Source organism: Nyctereutes procyonoides, unplaced genomic scaffold (genome assembly GCF_905146905.1).
Source record: "Nyctereutes procyonoides isolate TBG_1078 unplaced genomic scaffold, NYPRO_anot_genome, whole genome shotgun sequence".
Taxonomy (NCBI): Eukaryota; Metazoa; Chordata; class Mammalia; order Carnivora; family Canidae; genus Nyctereutes; species Nyctereutes procyonoides.
This window is the reverse complement of record NW_026575051.1, coordinates 22552101-22575645: the sequence shown is the minus strand read 5'-3', so window position 1 is coordinate 22575645 and position 23545 is coordinate 22552101. Positions and strand designations below refer to the sequence as shown.

Sequence of the window (23545 nt, the reverse complement as noted above, 5' to 3'; positions counted from 1 at the left end):
CTATAAATGTGCTTATTCTCTCCATTTCATGTAAACAGAATCATAAAATATGTAGTCTTTCGTGTCTAGTTTTCATTTAACAATAATTTTCAGATGCATTCATGTTGTAGTATGTATCAATATTCCATTACTTTTGACCACTAAATATTATTTAATTGTATGTATATACCACCTCCATTCTTTCATTAATGGACATTTGGTTTATTTCTACTTTTTGGCTACTATGTATAATGCTGCTGTGAACAGTAATGTATGAATTTTTATGTGGACACATTTTCAATTCTCTTGGGTATATACCTAAGTATTAAACTGTTAGGTCACACAGTAATCCTTTAAGATTTTGAGGAATGGACAAACTATTTTCCAAAGTAGCTGCATCATCTTCTACTTTTATATTTTTCCTTTTCCAGCCATATAATGAGAGTACTAATTTCTCCACATTCTCACCAATACTTATCTTTTAAAAAAATATTTTAGGCATCCTATTCAGTATAAAAAAGTATCTCACTGTAGTTTTGATTTTCATTTTCCTAACAATTAATATTGCTGAGCATCTCTTCCTGTGCTTATTGGCCATTTGTATATCTTCTTTGGAGAAATGTTTATTCAAATTTTTACTTACTTTCAATGGGTGATTTCTTTTTATTGTTGAACAATAAGAGTCCTTTATACATTATACAAGTCTTTTATCATATATGTGATTTGCAAATATTTACTCTCATTCTATGAGTTGCTTTTTCACTTTCCTCATGGTATACTTTGAAGTACAAATGTTTTTATTTCAATAGTATCCAATTTACCTATTTAAAAAAATTTTTTTTGCTTGTGGTGATGGTGTCATTTAAACCATTAGCCTAAACCAACGTCATAATGATGTTTGACTACCGACATACAATGAATGTGTTTTCTTCTAAGAGTTTTGTAGCACAGATGGTCCCTGATTTATAATGGTTTGACCTTTGATTTTTCAACTTTATGATGGTACAAAAGTAATATATATTCAGTATAAATTGCACTTTGAATTTTTATCTCTTCCTAGATAGTAACTGTAGTGTGTTATTCTCTCATGATTCTGGGCAGTGCCAGTGAATTACAACTCCCTATCAGCCATGCACTCATGAAGATAAACAACTGATACATTTACAAACATTATTGTTTACTTTTAGGAAGTATTTAATAGATTAAATGAGATACTCAACACTTTATTATAAAGTAAGCTTTGTGTTAGATGATTTTGCCCAAATGTAGGCTAATATATATGTGTTCTGAGCACATTTAAATTAGGTTAGTCTAAGCTATGATGTTCTATACATGTTAGGTACTTTAAATGCATTTTTGACTTAGGTTATTTTCAACTTATGATGGGTTTATTTGTATGTAACCCCACTGTAAGCTGAAGGAGATCTGTATTAATCCTTACATTTACGTCTATAATCTATTCTGAGTTAAAGTTTATGTATGGTGTAAGGTGACATCCAGTTCCATTCTTTTGAGTTTATAGAATTGTCCCAGCATCATTTTCTGGCAAGACTATGACTTTCCCCATTGAATTGTGATGACAGTCATGTCAAAAATCAATTAACCATAAATATAAGGGTTTATTTATAGACTTTGATTCTATTTCATTGATCTATATGACTGTTTGCAAATACTACACTATCTTGATTATTCTAGCTTTATAATAACATCTGACATTGAGAAGTGAGTTTTCCAACTTTGTTCATCTTTTTGAAGATTATTTTGTCCATTCCTGATTTCGTGCATTTCCATAATGATTTTAGTAGTTCGCCAATTTGTGCAAAAACAAACAAGACAGCTGGGTGATGGATAGGGATTGTGATGAATCCATTGATCAATTTGAGGAATTTTTCTATTTTAAGAATATTAAGTCTTAATAAAATTATGTCTTTCATTTACATAGTCCTTTAATTTTTAAATGATACTGTGTAGTTGCATATGTTATATACTTCTCTTAGACTTATTAAGTGTTTTACTCTTTTTGGTGCTATTTTAAATGAAATTGTTAATTCCATTTTTGGATTGTTCTTTGCTAGTTTATAGAAATGAAATTAATTTTTGTTTACTGAACTATTTTTCTCAAAACTTACTAAACTTGTTTTCAATTTTTTGCATGTGGATTCTTTTTTTTTTTTAAAGATTTTATTTATTTATTCATGAGAGACACAGAAAGAGGCAGAGACATAGGCAGAGGGAGAAGCAGGCTCCTTGCAGGGAGTGCGATGTGGGACTTGATCCCGGACCCTGGGATCATGCCCTGAGTGGAAGACAGATGCTCAACCACTGAGCCACCCAGGAGTCCCTTGCATATGGTTTCTTTAGGATCTACTATATACAAGTTCATGTAATCTACCAACAGAGATAGATACTTCTTTTCAAGCCTGATGCCTCTTGTATTGTTCTTAATATTGTTTTTTGAATAATTGGGATAGAATCTATTTCTATTCAATATTAAATAGAACTGATAAGATCAAACATCCCTGTCTTGTTCCTGATCCTCGCAGGGGAATATTAAGTCTGTCACTATTTTTTTTAAAGATTTATTTATTTATTTATTTATTTATTTATTTATTTATTTATTTATTTATTGAGAGAGAGACCGAGATCATGACAGAGATAGTGAGAGAGAGAGCGTGAATGGAAAGGAGAGGGAGAAGCAGGCTCTCTGCTGAGCAGGGAGTCCAATGCAAGGCTGGATTCCAGGACTCTGGAATCATGACTTGAGCTGAAGGCAGATGCTTAACCGACTAAGCCACCCAGGTGCCCCAGTCTTTCACTATTAAATATGATGTTAGCCAAAGGGTCTTCAGGACCTTTTTATCAAATTGAAGAAGTCTCTGTTATTCCTTATTGGTTAAGTGCTTTAATTTTGAAAGGGTATTGTATTTTGGCAAATGCTTTTGCTGCACGACCATATCATGTGAGTTTTGTCTATTATCTGTTAATGTTGTATTATGCTGATTGATTTTCATATGTTAAACCCTCATTGCACTGCTGAGCTAAATCATACTTGATCATCATATATAACATTTTTTTTACATAATAGGTTTGGTTTGCTAGTATTTTGTTGAGTATTTTTATTTTTATTTTATATTTAACCTATTTGTGTCTTTGAATATGAGAAGTGTCTTTTGTAGATAGCATAAAGTTGGATTATTTTATGTTTGTTTGATCTATTCTGCCAATCTGGAGTGTTTTATCCATTTACATTCAATTATTTAATTTAATTATTTAATTAATTAAATATTTGAAAAGGAATGATTTACATCTCTTATTTTGCTTTGTGTATATACATATACATATATATAATGTTTATTTTGTTCCTCTATTCCTCTATTGCTGCTTTATTTTGTGTTAAATAGATATTTTCTAGTATACCATCATTTTTTTTCCCCTTCACTATAGGTTTTTGAGTTATTTTCTTGGTGGTTGCCTTGAGAGTTGTAATGAACAACTTAAACAATATTTGGATTAAGGGCAATTTAATTCCAATAGTGTATAAAAATTTTGCTCCAATCTTGCCTCAGTTCCAACTCCTGCTTTTGAATTACATATTTACATTATAAGCTGAATCTCTACAGTTTTATAATTATTGTTTTCTGCTGTTGTCTCTTAAGGCAAATAGGAGAATAAAGAATTACAAACAAAAATACATTTATACTCTCCTTGTTTACCTAAGTAGTTACTTTTATTAGTGCTCTTTATCTCTCTCTGTGGACTTGAGTTATCACCTTTTGATTCTGCCTTTGCAATTACAGTTTGCTATTTCCTCCCACTAGACTAACTTGTCATCACCTAACATTAATTATTTTAAGTTTTCTTGGAAGAATGTTGAAGAATAAAGAGCAGTAGAAAAGACTGAGAAAAATTGAAACAGGAAAAGTTTTTCAAAGTTATAATCCTTGGTAAATTGAAATTAAGTTCAGACTCAAATATCAATTATGGTTCATCGCCAGTTCCTCCCACAGTACGAGACACATAGTCAGTACTTAATAAATACTTTTGGAATGAGTTAGTATGAGTTCACATGATGATTGAAATTTAAATGTTGAATTATCTGAGGCCTAAACCTGGAAAGAATATTGATAGAGTCACATAAACTAATATTAAGTGGTTCTTAAAAAGATTTTTTAGAAAAGAGTCTGTAGAATTTCTAGATTGACTGAGTTCCCTGAATCACATTCTCAAAAAAGGAACTTAAGACATTGATTATAGCAAAGCACTGGTTAATTCTTTTAACAAAGCTGAAAGCTTTTGAGAAAGTCAGACAAGGTCACACGCTTTGCTCACTAATAATCTTACAAATTCCAAAGTATGTAACAGATACCATGCATCTGTAATTTTAAGCAAATAGGATAGGCCCTCCATTTGATGGCTTACTTGATGTAGCCTATGGCACACAAAATGCCTTGGAACTCTGTTTATAGACATTAACAGTTGGAAATTGAGAGTTGCTCAAGCAGCATTCTACATAATCACCCATTTGGGGTTAATTTACTTTATTGTGGCTGCTAAAATGCGCTTAGCTGAACTTGTCATTTTCCATTCCAATCTGTTTTGTAAATGTTTTTAGTTTCACACCCTAAGCATTTTACTGCAAATCTTCTGTATCATATGGTTTGTGCTAGAACATTTCATCAAATGAATGTGGATTTCTAAACCTGTAATACAATTTTGAAGTTACTTTAGAGTTTGAGAAAATAAGAACTATAAGTTTAAATAAGGGAGAAATAAAGTAGATGGAGTTTAGTAATTATCTATTCAATATTTTTTGGAATACTTTCTTAATGCAAGATACCTTGTTAAGTGTTGGGAATTCAATGATGAACAAGACAGATTTAGGTACCCACAGAAGTTTAAAGTTATGTCAATCTGTAAATAAGTGAATAAACAAATAAAAATATCTATTATATGTAATGCACACTTACTAGTGAAAGTATGGAAGTAGGGGATGCTTTTAACACTGAACATTTCTGACCAAAATCTCAATCTCAGTCTAAAATATCTTCATTCCTACATGCTCATTAAATGCTTTTAATCTTTCAAGAAATTTTTCAAATTCCAATTTTTCTATGAATTGTTCTCTGAGTAGTTAAGCAATGGATTCCTCAATGTTTTCTTCTATTGAAATGTTCCCAGAACTTTCTCTTATTCTTCTACTCACTTTTTTTTCTTATAAAGTACTTATTGAGCAACTGATATGCTCTAAGCATACACAAATTGGAGGGATACAAGATAAAGGCTAGAGTAGACAGGCAAATACAAAAGATCATTATAATGTTATTTTAAAAATCCTATGAAAATGGGGCGCTTGGGTGTCTTGGTTGGTTAAGCATTTGACTCTTGACTTCAGCTCAAGTCTTGATCACAGGGTCTTGAGATTGAGCCTGACATCAAACTCCTTTCTCAGCATGGAGTCTGTTTGAGATTCTTTCTCTCTGTCTCCCTCTGCTCCTTCCCCCTTTTGCACTCTCTCTCTCTCAGTAAACAAATAAAATCTTTTTTTTTTTTAAAGTACTATGGAAGAGATCTACTTAAGAAAGTAGTCACAGGGTGATGGGCACTGAGGGGGGCACTTGGCGGGATGAGCATTGGGTGTTATGCTATATGTTGGCAAATTGAACTCCGATAAAAAAAATTTAAAAAAAAGAAAGTAGTCACATACATTGGTTCAACATATACTTGTTATTTTTAATATATAAGCAGAATGAACTGAAAGGATGAATAATATGTTAGGGTATTTTAATTGATAAGCACTTTCTGTGCTCTAGACATTGAATTAATTCATCAAATAAGTGTAATAATTCTTTGAGGTAGATGTTACACAACCCCACTTTAAAATAATGAAAGAGAGGCAGAGAAATTTAAAGAATTGACAAAATTTATGCATCTATTAAATTGCAGAGTCAGGATTTAAACTCATACAGTCTGGACCTTAAGTCTGTGTTTTTTACTTCTCTGTACTATATCATTTCTGATTATTCACTCCTCAGCTTGTAAGAAGATTCCTATTGCCCTTTGACTTGTAATGTCTTTCTGTGAGAAAAGGATCCTTTCCTTCTCCATGGTCAAGCTTAACCAAAATATACGTGTTTTCCCTAAAGTATTACGAGACTTAACATATGCCAGTTCAAAGCAAATATCAAAGAGACATCACAAATTTCTTCCCATTTCCTTGCCCTTTCCCTCAGTCACAGAATGGCATGTCCCAAGAATTACTGTTCCTTTAGACTGTTCTGAAATAAGATGATAAGCATCTGTCCTGTCCTCACTACTGACATGGAACATGAGTGAGATACACTGTTGTTGTAAGCCACCCACACTGGGGTTATTTTTTACAGCAGAATAACCTAGCAAAAACTGACTAGTATAGTAATACTTAGCAAGAGGTGGGTGCAATGGTAACAGACACCCCAAAATATGTGATATCATGGCCAGGTAGAGAGTGTTGAGATAATTATACTAGGATTGAAAAACATAACTCATGTTCTACAATGGTACACATTTGTTACTTTAGTTGAAAAGACTGGGGGTCAGAATGCTAGTAAGTATTGGTACTGGCTACAACTTTAAATAAAAGAAACTTTCTTTGCAAAAATAGGGGAAAAGAAAAAAATTGGAATTATAAGATATACAGTGTTGAAAAATGAAACTGTGGCCTATATTCAACCAGTAAAAGATATCTTGAAAGATGCTTTCACTAACAAAGGTTGAAGAAGACCCAAATTAAGACTCATTCTCAAGGACCAAATACAAAGTTTGTGAAATACTTTTAATGAAATAAGTTAGCCCAATAAATTCTTTCAACTAGGTAAAATATATCAGAGCAAACAGACTAAGGGCACGACTTTTCATGAGCCTGATAAGCTCTAAAATACTGAGTGAAGTACATCTCCAAAAAATGTGGAATTTTTTTTAAGATTTTATTTATTTATTCATGAGAGACACAGGGAGGGGGGCAGTAGAGACATAGGCAGAGGTAGAAGCAGGCTCCCTGCGGGAAACCCGATGCAGGACTCGATCCCAGGACCGACCCCGGGATCACATCCTGAGGCAAAGGCAGACGCTCAATTGCTGAGCCACCCAGGCATCCCAAAATGCGGAATTTTAAAATAAAATGTATAAATACAAGAGGATGAGCTGTATACTTTCCCTAAACTTTTATAAACCATTACACGGTGTTTGTTGGTGATATACTTGGAATCATCAATGTTCAGCTTAAATGTTTCCTGCTTTGAATTAGATACCCTTCCAGCAGGTCTTCCTCTGATCCCCTGGCTTATACTTATTAAGATGATTTTCACTCTGCATCTGACTCTTCCCTTCCTCTAGTCTATGAATTCATCAATGAATTTGACAGGAGCTTTTAGCTTTTATCAGATATACATGGAAAAAATATGATAAATAGTTGATGATTGAATAATAGAGAATGAATACACTCACTGACATAGAAAAAATATCTAACAAACTACAATACTCCCACATCAGCATTATAAACAGTTTCTAAAAGTCTAAATTCTACTGTGCTACAAAAAAATAATAAGATCTTTGATGTCAGAGACGTAACACATAAAATAAAAATGTATCACATAAATCTAATTGAAAAGACAACATTCTTTACATACAGTCCAGGAAACATTAAAGAAATTTTTGTTAGTTTTCATACAAAGTAAAATTTATATCAGTCCTAGCAAAAAAAGTCGATTAATCACAGAGCTTTAAAATTTAAAGTCATTAAGGCAGTTCAAAAAAATACATTCCCTAAATACCACCCTAAAAAAATGTCTAGAACAAGAGATATTTCCATGGCTAGTGCCTTATTTTAGAAGAATACACACTCCTTTGGTTACCATATTATATTGGTTCAATCTACTCTTAAATTTTATTATTTTTAAAAAGATTTCATTATTTTACAGAAAGAGAAAGAGTACATATTGGGGGAGGAACAGAAGGAGAGAATTTTCAAGCAGATTCCCTGCTGAGCGCAGAGCAGATGAAATTCAGGACCCTGGGGTCATGACCTGAGCCAAAATCAAAAGCCTGCCACCCACCCAACTGAGCTATCTAAGCACTCCTCTTGAATTTTATTTCTGAGTACATCCTAAAGAAAACACAAGGAAATTATGTGAAATTACATACCTGGCGACACCAGAGTTTACGAAATATTTGCAGATAAGCCAATACCATAAGACACAGTGGTGCCATGTATGTCACCAGAAAGAAACAGATGTGATACATCTTGGGGTAAATTTCACCTGGAATGAAAGCCAAAATAATAAAATCTTGTTTTATAAATCACAGAATTTTTAAAGGTATATCTGTCAATGCTTTGCCTTAAAAGTACACATTAACTTCTATATGATTTGACTGGCATATTATACACACACACACACACAGGACACACATACAAATATTGTAATATAGTATTAATTACTTACACTTAGTATACACACACTAAATGTGAAATCTTAATTTAACTTAATGTACTCAGAGGAATAACAATTAGCCATTTCTTAATCTGTGTTAACATAGGCTATCCACAGTCAAGCCTTCATTTATCAAAAAGAACTTTTTTTGTCTGATTACCTCTGGCTAATTAATAAAAATTAATTTGGATTGTGCTGCACTTGAATTTGCAATAAGAAACAAGACAATCAAACCTAATTGCTAATCCTTTTGGGAAAAGAATGTAAACTGAGGTGATTCCTCCTCATTAGAAGTTTCCTGAGAAATGAGAAGCTATTCCCAGTTGTACCTCCATATACAAATGTGGAATAACTTTGGAAAATTAAACACAGTGAATATTTAATGATTCTTTTTGTGGATTACTAGAACAATATAAAATTCCTCTTTCAGTAATGTTGTGTGTATATATATATATATATATATATATGCATGTACTTTTAATAAAAGTGATATTTTATGGTTTTTTAAAGTTAATTTTTAAACAAATATGGATTTTTTTTATATTCATATCATTTATTTAGTCATAAGCACTCTAGGATTTTAGTAATTTCTTAGCATTCAGTCTATGCACACAGGTGATACCTACCACAGATTAGGCCTTTGTTAAAGAGTCAATTATTCAAATAATAAATAATATTGCAGTTTAACACAAATTTTTTGGCTTTTCTAAATGTATTTATTACTGACTTTTAATTGTTTTTACTAGTCTTTTTAAATATTTTATTTTTAAGTAACCTTTATATCCACTGTGGGGCTTGAATTCACCCTGAGAAGAAGACTGACATGCTCCACTGACTGAGCCAGCGAGTTCCCCTACTAACTTTTTAAATGCTTTCAAGGATATTTTTCCTATACTCAAATTTGAATATATCACAGTAATCCAGCTACTTTTACTTACATGCAAAACAGGAAACAGAATATATCCTACATGGATTCCATGGATATTAAATGCAACAATTAGATATAATTCTAATTGAATGCTAACAAAACAAAGTTTTTTCCCCTCTTTTTTTCCACTTCTAAAAATTAAGCAACTTAAATCAACTTTGATAGTGGCAAAGAGGTTATTTCCATACTATTTTTGAGGGATAACACTATCACCTCTATGCATTTTATTTTTTTCATTGCTTCAGAAAGGGCATATAAAAGCATGAAGACTCAGTTATGTGATCAAATGTGGTAAGGACGATTTATAGTCAGGATTAGCCAATAATAACTGAATATGACCTCAATAATTGATAACATTTATCGAACATTCATTTAATAGTCGCAAATGTATTTTACATATATATATATATATATATGAGTTGAATATCCTCCACAATCTTGAGTCCATAGCCTTGTCTTCTAGAGTTTGTTGAGTTTGATATTCTCCTAATTCTTCCTTCTAAAACCCTGTCTTCTTTCTCAGGCCGATATTTTTCTTCACTGTTATCCCCAGAGAGGACAGCAGGGTGCCTGTGCTGGCTCAGAGGCCTAAGAGTCCAACTTGGAGCATCAGTTTAGCTCTTTTGTGGCCCACGTGGGCCACATCTAACTCATCAGTTTCTAACTTCTTTCAAGCTTATCCTATAAAGTAGGCCAGTTACAGAAAAAGTGATAGAATCCAAGCAGCCTGGAGGAATGACAGCCTTTCTCTTTGAAATGCTACAGCTTGAGCAGCATTTGGTAAGCCAATTTCTGAGGAGCTAGAGGAGGACATTCAGCACTTCCCAGGCAGCTGAGTGGCTCGAACTTTTGTTTTAAAGGTTTTACCTGATCTTCCCACATAAAAATCCACCTTTGAAACTGACACACCTGTGAAGTAAATTGAGTAAGATTTACTTCAGAGTAAATGCCTATCTGATATCCCTACCTCAGAGTAAATTGAGTGAGTTGAGGGTAGATTTGAGAGTTAGTATTCTTCTTTTTTAATTACAGCTATGGATAATACCATCACTGTGACAACAGTTTGGGTTTTTAACAGCTGGGAGAGAAAGATTATTCTCCAGTCATTATATTTATAAATAGTTGGTAAAATGTGTAATTGGCTGGTTAATGCATATTATGATAATGAACACCCACACAGAGAAAAGTTGATCAAGTGAAATTGCACATGCAGGCTGGGATTGAATGTTTTAATAAAGAGATTATTTTAGATAATCGGGGAAACATGATAGTTTTAACATTCTTCATTTCATGCTTACAATCTAAGCTAAATGAAAACCCAGAAATGCCATTGGAATTCTATGTTTTATGTGTTGAAACTATCTTTGCAGTCTCTCTCTGCACTTGATGAACAATGTCTTCAATATATTTAAGACATTTATAGAAACCGAAAGTGTAGTGACAGGACATTTGTTCCACTTAGCAATCGCACTCTAAAACTGCATCTGAATGGGTGACGGGCACGGAGGGGGACACTTGACGGGATGAGCACTGGGTGTTATTCTGTATGTTGGTAAATTGAACACCAATAAAAATTAATTTATAAAAAAAAAACAAAAAACTGCATCTTAAAGATTGGCAATCAGGGGATCCCTAGGTGGCTCAGCGGTTTAGCGCCTGCCTTTGGGCCAGGGCACGATCCTGGAGTCCCAGGATTGAGACCCACGTTAGGCTCCCTGAGTGGAGCCTGCTTCTCCCCCTGCCTGTGTCTCTCCCTCTCTCTCTGTGTCTTTCATGAATAATAAACAGAAATCTTTAAAAAAAGAGAGATTGGCAATCATTCAAAATTGGTGTCTTTACTCAATTGATGAATAGACACAATGTGAATCAATTCTTGCATATATATCAAACCAATAGGTAAGAAGAAAATGTGGATATTTAGTCTTTGAAATCAGAGACCAAAGAATAATATATTAATAAGACAAGACTTAGTCTCAGATGAGTTGTTACATTATTGAGCCAACATGTTAATCTCATTATCCAAAAAACTACAAACACTTTCTCTTTCATGTTACAACTATCAGGAACTCAATGGGTAAGTAAATTAAATATAATTTCCCATATATTTGATATAGACTATCTTTTACAAAGTTTATAGATCCATTAAAGTTTACCAGAATCCCTAATATATCTTACTATCTTCTAATAAATGTTTTCCATAAGTATATGCATACATATACACATATGTATATATATTTTCAAAATCTTATAATAGGACAGATGCTATAACTAGTTTGATTGTAAAGAAGAGTTCCATTATTATTTCTTTCAGACCATCAAAGAACAATCCAGCAGTAAACTCTAAGAAAAGAGAGATTATGATTCCTCAGTGTCTAGAAAAATGTTTGACTAACAGTATATGCTCATTAAACATTGGATGACTGGTGAGACAATTGTATCATTGAGTGCAGAAAAGAAATTACTTTCTTTCCAATAGGAACTATTCTGTGCAACTATCCATTTATGAAGCAAACAAGGACCTTTGGGTAAATTCTAGAATAATTTAAAAATTTTAGAAGTGTGAATTAATTTAACATCTAAAGACATGCTTTAAAGATCATTAAAATAAATATTAACACATATTATTTGTTTTTGAGTATCAAGTGTGTCTGCCAGAAGTTATGGTTTATGGTCATTTTTTTGAACAAGTCATAATCCATAAAAAATACAATGAGTTGCAGAAATAATTTATCCACAAAATATTAAATATTTCTGGTAATATTTTCAGTAAGACTAAGACAGTGTTCTTAGTTATTTTGTACCATGAGTGAGATAGCATTTGCAAGACTTTCCTAAAAGTGATTTGATATGAATCAAATGACCACATTGTTCACTGACTCCATCCATGCTAGAATATATTGGTTGTAAGACAATTATGATATCACCGTCTGCTTTTGCAACTACATTATTGATTTAACTTAGGATAAAAATTAGAAACATAATTCATGAATTAGGCTCAAATAGAAGATATTTCACAATAAATTTTTAAAAATTGGGCTAAATGGTTTTGGACTTGAAAGATGTTTGAACTTTAGAAAGCTAACATTGTAAAATATAATTTCCTATGGCCTTTTTAGGTTGTGACTATCACAACATATCTTAGTTTTAACATTTTAATCTAAACATAGACTTTCAAATAGCCTACATCAACAAAGCTTATGCTATGTAAAAATCATTATAATAAGCAGTCTAATGATCAAAATGATAAGAACCTGCTATTGTTCTTTATATTTTTCTTGAAAGCATTAAGTGATTAACAATTTCATTTAATATTCAAAAAGACAGTTTCGTAAATTTTATTGTTTGATTATGTGGATGATAAATGCAATTTTGATTGCTTAGTTTAAGCCTTTATAATCATGTTAAGTAATTGTAGGCTAATATAAAATCATCTCCAAATAGTTTTCCTAATATAAAATCATTTTCAAATAGTTTTCTGAAATTACTTCTGAAGGCTGAGTTTATATTTTTAAATATTCAACAGTAGAGCCTCCTGGGTGACTCAATCAGCTACGTGACCAATTTTTGTTTTAGGCTCAGATCATGATCCCTGAGTTCTGACACTGAGCCCAGGTAACAGGTTCTGTGGTCAATGTGAGGTGGGCTTCATATTCTCTCCCTCTCCCTCTGCCCCTGCCCCTGCTTGTGCTTTCTTACCCCCTCTCTCTTTCTCTAAAATAAATAAAATAATAAATAAATAAAAATAAATAAATAAATAAATAAATAAAGCAATAGTAGTTGCTGGCTTTTTAAAGAAAATGTCTCTGCTACAGCTAGATCGCAAAATGCTAAAGGTTGAAATGAATTTTATTCATATTTTTTGCTCAAAGCAATTAGAAAATGATGTGGCTATTTATTTCATCAGAATAACTGATAGGATTCCTTAGCTCTGCAATCTTTCTGCTAATGAAGATGAATGCTACTTAATTATTCAGGGCAACATTAAAAAAAAAGAAAAAGGAAGAAAGAAAGGAAGAAAAGCTTATAAAAGCAGTCCACAAACTTACAAATCAATTACCAAAATATTTTTGAGAACATACTAATGACCGTGTTAAATAATAGGTAGGTATTTTAATCTAATTACTACTTTCATAAACTTAAAGGATCCAAGTTTTGAGTTGGAGGCTTAGATCTAAATATACTTCTTTGCTTCATAACCTGCTCAATTCCATCATTAGTTAACTAAAGTATTCTGATCAAGAGATCTTTAGGGTTTTCCAGATAGAAATCATTGTATTAAGAATTGCATTAGGGACTTCGGGGTGGATTAGCTGTTAAATGTCTGCCTTCAGTTTAGTGTGCGATGCTGGAGACCCGGGATCAAGTCCCACATCAGGCTTCCTGCATGGAGCCTGCTTCTCCCTCTGCCTGTGTCTCTGCCTCTCTCTCTTTCTCTCTGTGCCTCTCATGAATAAGTAAATAAAATCTTAAAGAAAAAAAAAGAATTTCATTAGGGACAGGTCACAATTGGTCCCCAAACCACCTTCTTTCCAAACATACTTCTTTAGACTGCATATCTCTACATTGTGTACACTACAGGTTTGGACTGTCTTCTTTACTTCTTCAAGTGGTGCTGCTCATTGAGTGGATTTTCTTGCTTTCTGGACACCGTTTCCTCTCTTCTCTGTATGGAGAATTTCTCCTTATCTTTAATTCTTTGCTGAAATGTTAGCAGCTCCTTCACAAACTTTGGTCCAAATGGCCAGGAATGAGTTTGTTCTTTCATTTGTGTGCCTAGCACTTTGGATACCAGAATATTAAAAAACTAAGCACACTATAAACATTTGTTTATTTACCTTGTGTCTCACTACATGGAATGTGTTCCCCTAGGCAGAGTCTGTTTCTCTCTAGGTTGGCATCATTCCTGGTATATCCTAAGTACTCAAGATTTTGTTGGAACATTAAATAAATGAGACTTAAGACTCTTAAGGAGTATTCTTACCATTTGAGAATTTTCCATTACTTTTGTTTTTGTCTGCACTGTTACTGGGGAAAATTGGGGAAATATGAAGATAATCCAGAGAAAATATAGCAAGTGAATTACAATGTTAGAAAGGAAGGCGAAGTCTAAATTTCAAAAAGGGCTAGCTAACTTTTGGGATTAGAGACACAGCAAATTGTGACGTTTTAGTTAATATAGGTCTTTGGATAATATATGAAAAATAATCCCAGGGCCTTTTCAATTTTATCCTGTTACAGTGAAAGCATATGCCTAATTTTTAAATTCCTGACTTTTTTCTTTTCAGTGTTCCAAATCAAAGTATCAAGGTAGGAGTTTCATATAAATGCAAAGATGCAAATACCTGAGAATACCAGATCCATAAGAAATCCATAGGATATACTGCTTTTGTTCATAATCTTCTAATAAGCATAAATGTACATCTGCCTAATAAACAAATTCTTTCCTAATGTTTAATTTCCCTAACTATGAGCTATTGTTACATACTTATCCAGAACAGGACAGATCAGTTTCCTCAAATTTAGTGTAATAATTTTGTAACCAGTACATGACATACAGGATTATTTAATTTCTTGTCATTCTTTGCTGTGTCCAGTTTTGTGTCCTGATCACACATTGATAGAAATGTTTCCCTTGTTATAGAAAAACCTCAAAGGCTGTCACTGAGAGTTTTGAGCCAAGGAGCATAAGGCCTCCAAACTTCTACTCGTTTAAATTTAACTGTCATACCTATCAGATTGGAAACCAGAAATCATTCATAATTAATATAATTCTTAAATCAGAAAATAAGTATGCTAGTGATAGCTTATCAACTTAATATGTTATGAATAAACATAGCATATGGAGATCATTTGACTCAGAGAAGAGCATAGGTCTACATACTCAACTTCAGTCAGGTTTGCAGGCAGGACATGGGTTTTAAAATAAAATTTCCAGTTGTATCTAAGGAATTTACACTTGAGGCAATATAACCTTGTACTATTTTGTAAAATGTTAATTATTCCAGAATACATATCTGGATTGTAGAAAGGAGCCCTTTTTGTTTTGGAGAACTTAAGAAAAGCTGCCATAATCAATTCTGAATTATAGAAAAAGACTTTCCTTTTGTTCCTATCTGAAAAATATGAAAACCAGAAAACTGTGCATTATATTTCCAAAGGACTAAATAGGCAGAGCTATTCAGTGAAATGGTTTTGGGTTTTGACCTTGTTTTCATGCTTTTGCAAAACTGTACTAATAGATGTCAATAAAACAATAAAGTCAGCTTTATAATGGCTTTGCAAATCAAATTTTTAGTTTGCATCTGTAATATAAATGTCAGCTTATGGGCCATAATGTACTTACCACCCCAGCGTTCATCACACACTGTAAAGAGAGTGGTTTTATTGGCTAAACCAGGGAGCATGGTGCTGCACTCCATGACGATGGCCTGAGGAATCATTATAATGCAGGAGACAATCCAAATGATGACAATGCTGTTCCTGGCCCTCTTGGCTGTGCTCTTAAACATCAAAGGGTGACAGATTGCATACCATCGATCCAAGGCAATGCAGCTCAGTGTGAGGACAGACACAGACACTGACACAGTCTAGGAAGAAAAAGAACATAGGATAAGAGAAGCACTTGGTGTTAAATGGATTGTTCTTAATATACTTACTATATTAAAGAAAGGGTTGCACAGATAATTGGATTCAAAGTTGTGAGAAAATATTCCATGTAAGGTTTTTCTTACTATCTTACATATTTTTATAAAAATATAATATATAAATATAAAATATTAAAAATGTATTATTGAAAAACCTATTTCCTATTAAACATGATAAAGGTGCTATGAAAAATTTGCCAGACTATGAAATAATTTTATGCCAAATCTGTTAATTTGTAATATGCCATTCTTTAAGTAATTATTGCTATCATTTTAACTTGCAACTTTGCACTGACAGGGAAAAAAGTCTTCAAAAAATAGAAGATATATATTTAGCTTGAACTGGAAAACTTTCACTTATAAAGATAATATGACATATATTGCTTTTAAAACATCATATAGATATTTGACTGTGATGCATTTAATTAACATTTTTAAACATTTATGGATACCTCAGTCTATTTTCAAATAACAAACACTTTTTGTACATTGGTTTGTTTCCAGCATGTTGCACCCAAAAGCAGAAGTTACGTTAGAAGCGAATTCTGGATGGATTTCCTCACCAGAGTTTGCTCATTGCTGGTGTAAGCAACTTGCCTCTAAAACTCAAATAGATTCACCTAGTCCAGATTTCCATAGTTAATGTCAGTTAATTACAATGTGGGGCTCGATTTCATGATTTAGTAGATCATGACCTGAGCCGAAATCACAAATTGGGTTTTAAACAGCCACCCAGGCATCCCACACATTTTACAGTTTTAAGCCAAATGTATATGTGTTGTTATCGTTTTCTGTTAAATGAGTGAAACTGACTGGATACAATTATTGTTACTCTGATTCTTTTGATTCTCTCTTGAAAACAGTACAGTTGAAATCAATTCTGCAACAAGGTTACCTGGGCATGAACCCCATCTCACTTGATAAATGTATGATCCTGGGTAAGTTTCTTAACCTCTGTATACCTCAGTTTTCTCATCTGTAAAACTGGATGATAATAGGACCCAACCATGGAATAACAGGGAGCGTCAACTGGGATGTGAAATACCTAGCCCTGGCCTGCTGCATAAACGTTGTGTAAGTGGTTGTTACTACTTACTATGATATGGCAATGATAATGATTGTACTTTAGTTTTCTCTTCCATTCTCAAGTTCGGTAGTCTATCTTTTAAGTGGAACAGATTGCTTTTTAGTGAGGAAAAAAAGCATAGAAATTACAAGTAAAGGCCTAAACTATGCTAAATTCTTGGAGGTTAATTGCATTTTGAGTGTAATCTTAAAGGTTGAACTCTATCAGAGATGGTTTAGATTGGTTGGTGACTCTTGAGAATTACTTGGTCTTAGAGCTAATTCAAGTGTCCTTCTTAAACCAACCCCTTGCCTCCCAACTCTCATTCTTTCCCTGCAAATATGCAAGCACTCAAGGCCCCTCAAATGCTATTGGTAATTTAGGAATAGAACAGTGGTAGTCTAGATCTGCACAGCTGACCTTCATAGTTGCTGGGCTGGGGATATATTTATGCCATCTAGCTATCAGAAGTGTAAAATGCTCAACAAGGCTTAGTATTTATCATTCATGAATTGTAATCAACATGGGTGGGTGGGATAGAAGTAGCATGCCTCAAATTCAAAAGTCATTTCTAGCATTTTCCCTTACTATTAAGCAGTAATAATCAATTAAGAAGCAGTTCACTTGAAAGACCATCATCCAGTGTCAGCAGTGAGCCAAGGAGCAGTGGCTTCTCTGTTATGTGTCAATATGATAGAATATGCTGACATGGTTAACCTAACAGTAGAATCTATTTAATGGATGCTTGGCAACCAGTGATTTTACATCCACTGTTTGACTACTGTATTTGCTAGTGCATAATACACACTAGTATTCAATTAACAATATTGTCTTGGGGGTATATAAAATTGCATCTTAGATTAGGTGATTACAAATGACAATTTCTTGCTGCTTTTACTTCTAGGAGTGCACTTCTGGGTGCCTTTTTCATTTAGAGTTTGATATTAGCTTAACCTGATAGCAAATCATTTGTGAATGAATCCAGTGGAGATTATGAATTTTATAAATGAAGTGGGATAAGATGATGAGAACTTCTTTTGTTAGATGCTTGACCTTTCACCCATATTATGGGCACCCTGTGGTCAGGGCAATGCTGGAGACTTGCTTTGGTAGCCAATGACTCTGTTCTATGCTAGCATATAGCTATGACAAAAAGACCTCAGAGATCTAAGGCAGGTAAAAATGGAAATTTGGGGGGGCACTTAGCTGGTTCAGTCAGTAGTATAGCATGAGACTCTTGATCTCAGGGTTGTGAGTTTGAGCCCCATATTGGGTATAGAGATTACTTTAAAATTTTAAAAAGAAAAAAGAAATTTTGCCACACCACAGATTTGGATATGGGCAGTAATGGATTGGAAGGTGAGAAAGTGTGACTGAGGAGTGAGGGACCCTCCCCTCCCCCCCCCCCCCCCCCCGCCCACCACCCACCACCTACCACTTCCATTTCATTCAGGTTTTGTTCTTTTCCTGACCTTTGTTGTGTGGAGCTTCTTCTGCAGTTGAAAAAAAAAAAGTCACCCTGAAACAGTACCCAACTGCTCCTCTAAGTGTGAGAAGAAAAATGAAATATGTTATAATTTTCTAAGAAATTCATGGTAATTATTCAGTAAATAGCCCAGTAAATGTTAATGGTCTTGGATTTATAGAATTATTAAAGATACAAAAGGGTCATTTGAATTACTCAGCAAAGCTTTATTACCTTTGTGAGATTTTTATGATTTGGGGGCATTTTCTGAAGTGTTACTGTGTATCAGTCATAAACCTAAAGGTTGTATTTAGAAGAGAAAGGACCGATAAGTCATAGAAAATTAGTACATGTCCAAAGAATCTTAAATATAACCAAACAACCTTAAAATCAGGCTGGATAAATGTTTTTGTAATATGATTTTAAACATTTAATAGGACATATGTTTCATATCAGGGACAAAAGCCATCAGTCAGAATATCACCAACTAAGGGAAAATATTCAAATTTGAATGAGTGGCTTATTGTCCATTGATACTGTTCATTCCATTTAAAGAAATTCTACGAAAAATGGGCAATCAATGCTGAGAAAATTTGGAGATACTAGTTTTACCAGTGCACCAAGTTATTTGTGCCTTTATAACTTTTCATCAAGAAGTAGTGCAGATTGAGGTAATGAATAGATCTAGTCTTTTTCATTGGACTCCGATCTTGTGGCTACTCAGGAGGTTTTGTTTTTTTTTTTTTTTTTTTTTGGCCTATGGAGGAGAGAATCAATTGAGGTCTTGATTAGACAGGACACTATTTATAGAGAAGCAGACAAAACCTCTCAGGAAATGGAGATGTTTCATCACCGTAGGACTTGCTACTAAGTTGTGCTCAATTGAAATAGTACTGTCAATAACTTTAAGAGAGACCCATGCCCTGTATCACTCACTGGATACATACTATATCCAGTTTGTCTTTGAGTACTCACAGGACAGTCTCGAATACCTGGTCTAAAAAGTTAGAGCAGTTGTATTAGAGCAGGACTATACATATTATAGGATGATACACTCCTCCCTCATCATCCCACAGTTCACTGGAGAATCTTCTGGTTTGTAGAGAGAGCATAAAATATTTTTGCTCAGCAAATAGAAGATTCTGGACAAGTGTAGCGAACTTGGAACTTAAGAGGACCTCTCAAATTTTCCCCTGGGTAGTTATTAGAACCAAGAGATGGTGAAATATTAGAATTCTGGGCTGTCATTTTTCCAGTGACTCCATGCAAAACCATAAGACCCATTTCTTACTGATTCTTTTTAAAGATTCTATCATCTATCTATCTATCATCTATCTATCTATCTATCTATCTATCTATCTATCTATCTATCACCTATCTATCTAATTTATTTATTTGACACAGAGAGAATATAGGAAGAGAGAATATAGGTAGGTGGAGTGGCAGAGGAAGAGGGAGAAGCAGACTCCCCACTGAGCAGAGAGCTGGACTTGGGGGCTTGATCCCAAGACCCGGAGTCATGACCTGAGCTGATGGCAGATGCTTAACCGACTGAGCCACTCAGGCACCCCACTGATTCTTTTTAATAAGGATAATTTTCTTTGTTGCTTAATGTACTATTTATCTCAAAACAAATAAAATTACTGAATTATGTAACATTCATAATTTTCATCTGACTGGTCAAACTAACCTTACAGCTAATATTTGCAATATAGCTTATAATGTCCATGGCATTTTATACTTGCTATTCTATCAGTGATTTCTAATCTAATCTAAAAAATCATGACTTCTCTTTATAAGAGGTTATTGAAGAACTATTTAGCTAAAGATCTCTTCATAACACTTCAGAACAAAAAACTTTATCAGCATAATTTCTAGCAATGGGCTATTTGTGTCTCCCCAAACTTTTTGTTTTATTAAAACTTTATTTTTGGGGTACATGTCAGATCACAGCAAAATTGAGAAGAAGATACAGAGATTCGCCATATGCTTCTTGTCTCTCCCATTATCAACATCCCTCCATCAAAGTGGTACATCTGTTATAATTGATGAACCTACCTTGACACGTAATAGTCACCTAAAGTCCATAACTTATTTTGTGGTTCCCTCTTGGTGTTGTACATCCTATGTGTTTGGAAAAATGTATAATGACATGTATTTACTATTATATTATCATAATCTATCTCATCCTTTCCCACCTCTAGCAGCCATTTATCTTTTTATTGTCTCTCTAGTTTTACTTTTTCCAGAACATCATATTATTGAAATAATACAATATGCAGCCTTCTCAGCTTGGTAATAAGCATTTAAGTTTTCTCCATGTCTTTTCATGGCTTGATAGTTCATTTTAGTTCTGAACAATATTCTACTGTCTGGATGTACCACAGTTTATTTATCCATTTGCCTACTGAAGGACACCTTGGTTGCATTCAAGATTTGGTGATTGTCAATAAAGCTGCTATAAACATTTGTATGCAAGGTTTTGTGTAGATGTAAGTTTTCAACTCCTTTGGGTAAATACCAAGGAATGCCACTGCTGGATCATATGAAGAGAGTATGTTTAGTTTTATAAGAAACTCCCAGAGTATGTTTCAAGGTAGCTGTACCATCAGAAATAAATTGGAGCTCCTGTTGCTCCACATCCTCACCCTCATTTGGTGTCAGTGTTCAAGAATTTGGCCATACTAATAGGTATACAGTGGTATTTCATTATTGTTTTAATTTGCATTTGGCTGATGATATATGTTGAAGAGCATCTTTTCATATGCTTCTTTGTGATTTGTATATCTTATTTGATGAAGTCCTGTTAAAGTTTTTTTGCCCCATTTTTAAATAGGGCTATTTGTCTCCTTATTGATGAGTTTTAAGAGTTCTTTGCATCTTTTGGATATTAGTCCTTTATTATATGCATCTTTTGAAAATATTTTTTCCTGGGTCTTTGTCTTCTCATTCTCTTGTCTTTCATAGAGAAGCTTTTAATTTTAGTGAAGATGATTTATCAATTATTTCTTTCAAGGATCATGCCTTTGGTGTTATAGCTAAAAAGTCATCAACATAATCAAGATTATTTAGGTTTTCTTCTTTGTTATCTTCTATGAGTTTTATAGTTTTACATTTTATACTCAGGTCTATGATCCATTCTGAGTTAATTTCTGTGAAGGGTGAAGTATCTGTGTCTAGGTTTTTATTTTTTTTGCATGTCCAATTGTTCTTCTACCTGCACCAACTTTTCATTACTGGGAGCCTATTTTCATCCCTTCCAAATATTGTTATCACCATCTGAGAAATGAGGGAGTAGGGAATGAGGGGAGGAGGATGGTTACAGGAAGACAAGCAGAGAGTGGGCATAATCTCATTCACTGTCCAATTGCTAAAGGGAATCCACCTCTTTGAGGGCTGTGGCTGTGGCCACTAGCTTGAAAATTTTCAAAGATTTTAGAACTATCAGAATATCCATCACAAAATTATTCTCTGAAAGTGTTTGTTCTCAATTTCTTATAGGACAATTCATTGTAGAAAAGCTACTTTCACATAGAATAAAATGTCTAATTATGATGATGACTGATGTTTATTGAAAGTATGCTATATTTTCACAAGATTGCCATCTTCCAGAGGGTAATCACTATGACAAGTAATTTATAGAGAAATTAGCTAAGTAGAATGTCATAAGAACTATAGGAGTTAGTTATAATTAAAATTATTACCGTTCTCTAACAAGTGAATCACAAAGAGCTTATGTATTTGGCTCAATAGCATATATTAAATAAACAGCAGAACAGAGATTCCAAGCCTGGTAGTCTGATTCAGAACCAACACTAATATCTGATCACTGTATTGCTTTGATGATATAGCTTTAATGTCTTAGTGTGAAACAAAACCACTTATAAAAATAGACTTTGCTTTAAAAAAAAGACTGGAAAAGGCTCAATCATTAATTTGTTCAATTTCCTTATTTTCAACGGAAAAGTTAAAGATCAAAGAAATAATAGGTTTGTTTAGCATCTAATGATGAATTGAGTATCCTATTGCTTTACTTTTTACACAGAACTTTATTTACGAAAAAGTATCAAGTGTTATTTTTCTTAAGTTTGCTAATTCCTTAAGCAAGTGTATTTTTCTCTTAACTCACTAATTTACCAGATGATTATAACTGAAACTACTTTCAATACTTACTTGAAAATACTTTTTCAGGGCAGCCCCGGTGGCGCAGCGGTTTAGCGCTGCCTGCAGCCAAGGGCGTGATCCTGGAGACCCGGGACTGAGTCCCACATCAGGCTCCCTGCATGGTGCCTGCTTCTCCCTCTGCTTGTGTCTCTGCCTCTCTCTCTAGCTGTTTCTCTGCCTCTCTCTCTAGCTGTGTCTCTATGAATAAATAAATTAAAAAAAAAGAAAATACTTTTTCAGTAGCTTCTGTGTTTAGATAAGAAGAAGTGTGAAAAACAATTACCTGTAAATAAGGAATAACTTTACAGAGGGACTGTCCAAAGAACCAGGTCTCAGTGATGTCCACAACCAATGTGGCTGGAAGGCAGGTAATGGTCACAAGCACATCAGCTAAAGAAAGGTTGACTATGAAGTAGTTGGTTACCGTCCTCATGTGGTGGTTCTTCCACACAGCCACACAAACTAATTTGGGGGGGAAGAAAAGAATAGTAACTGTTAAGGATTAAATATTTGCATCCTCACAAAATTCATATGTTGAGTTCCTAGCACCCTGTGTGATGGTATTAAGAGGTGGGTCTTCATGAAGTGAATAGATTATGGTTCTAGAGCCCTCAAGAATGGGATAGTGCCCTTATAAAAGGGACCCTAGAGAAATCCTTTGACTCTCTCACCATATGAGGACACAGTGAAAAAACTGCTGTCTATGAACCAGGAAATAAGGCCTTGCCAGACACTGAATCTGCCAGTCTTGATCTTGGACTTCTCAGATTCCTGAACTGTGGGAAATAAATTTATGTGGTTTATAAGCTACCTAATTTATGGTATTCTGTTATA

At 33.7% G+C, this 23545-nt stretch overlaps 1 protein-coding gene across 1 annotated transcript in view; it reads right to left on the bottom strand.

Moving 5' to 3' along the window:
• The window catches only part of HCRTR2 (hypocretin receptor 2), a 106098-nt gene that overhangs the window by 10880 nt on the left and 71673 nt on the right, over nucleotides 1–23545 (bottom strand). Inside the window, exons 2-4 of the mRNA XM_055330857.1 lie at nucleotides 22995–23173; nucleotides 15716–15959; nucleotides 8158–8273 (exon numbers count right to left, since the gene is read on the bottom strand). Coding sequence (XP_055186832.1) covers nucleotides 8158–8273; nucleotides 15716–15959; nucleotides 22995–23173 — 539 coding nt within the window. The remainder of the gene's footprint in view (nucleotides 1–8157; nucleotides 8274–15715; nucleotides 15960–22994; nucleotides 23174–23545) is intronic.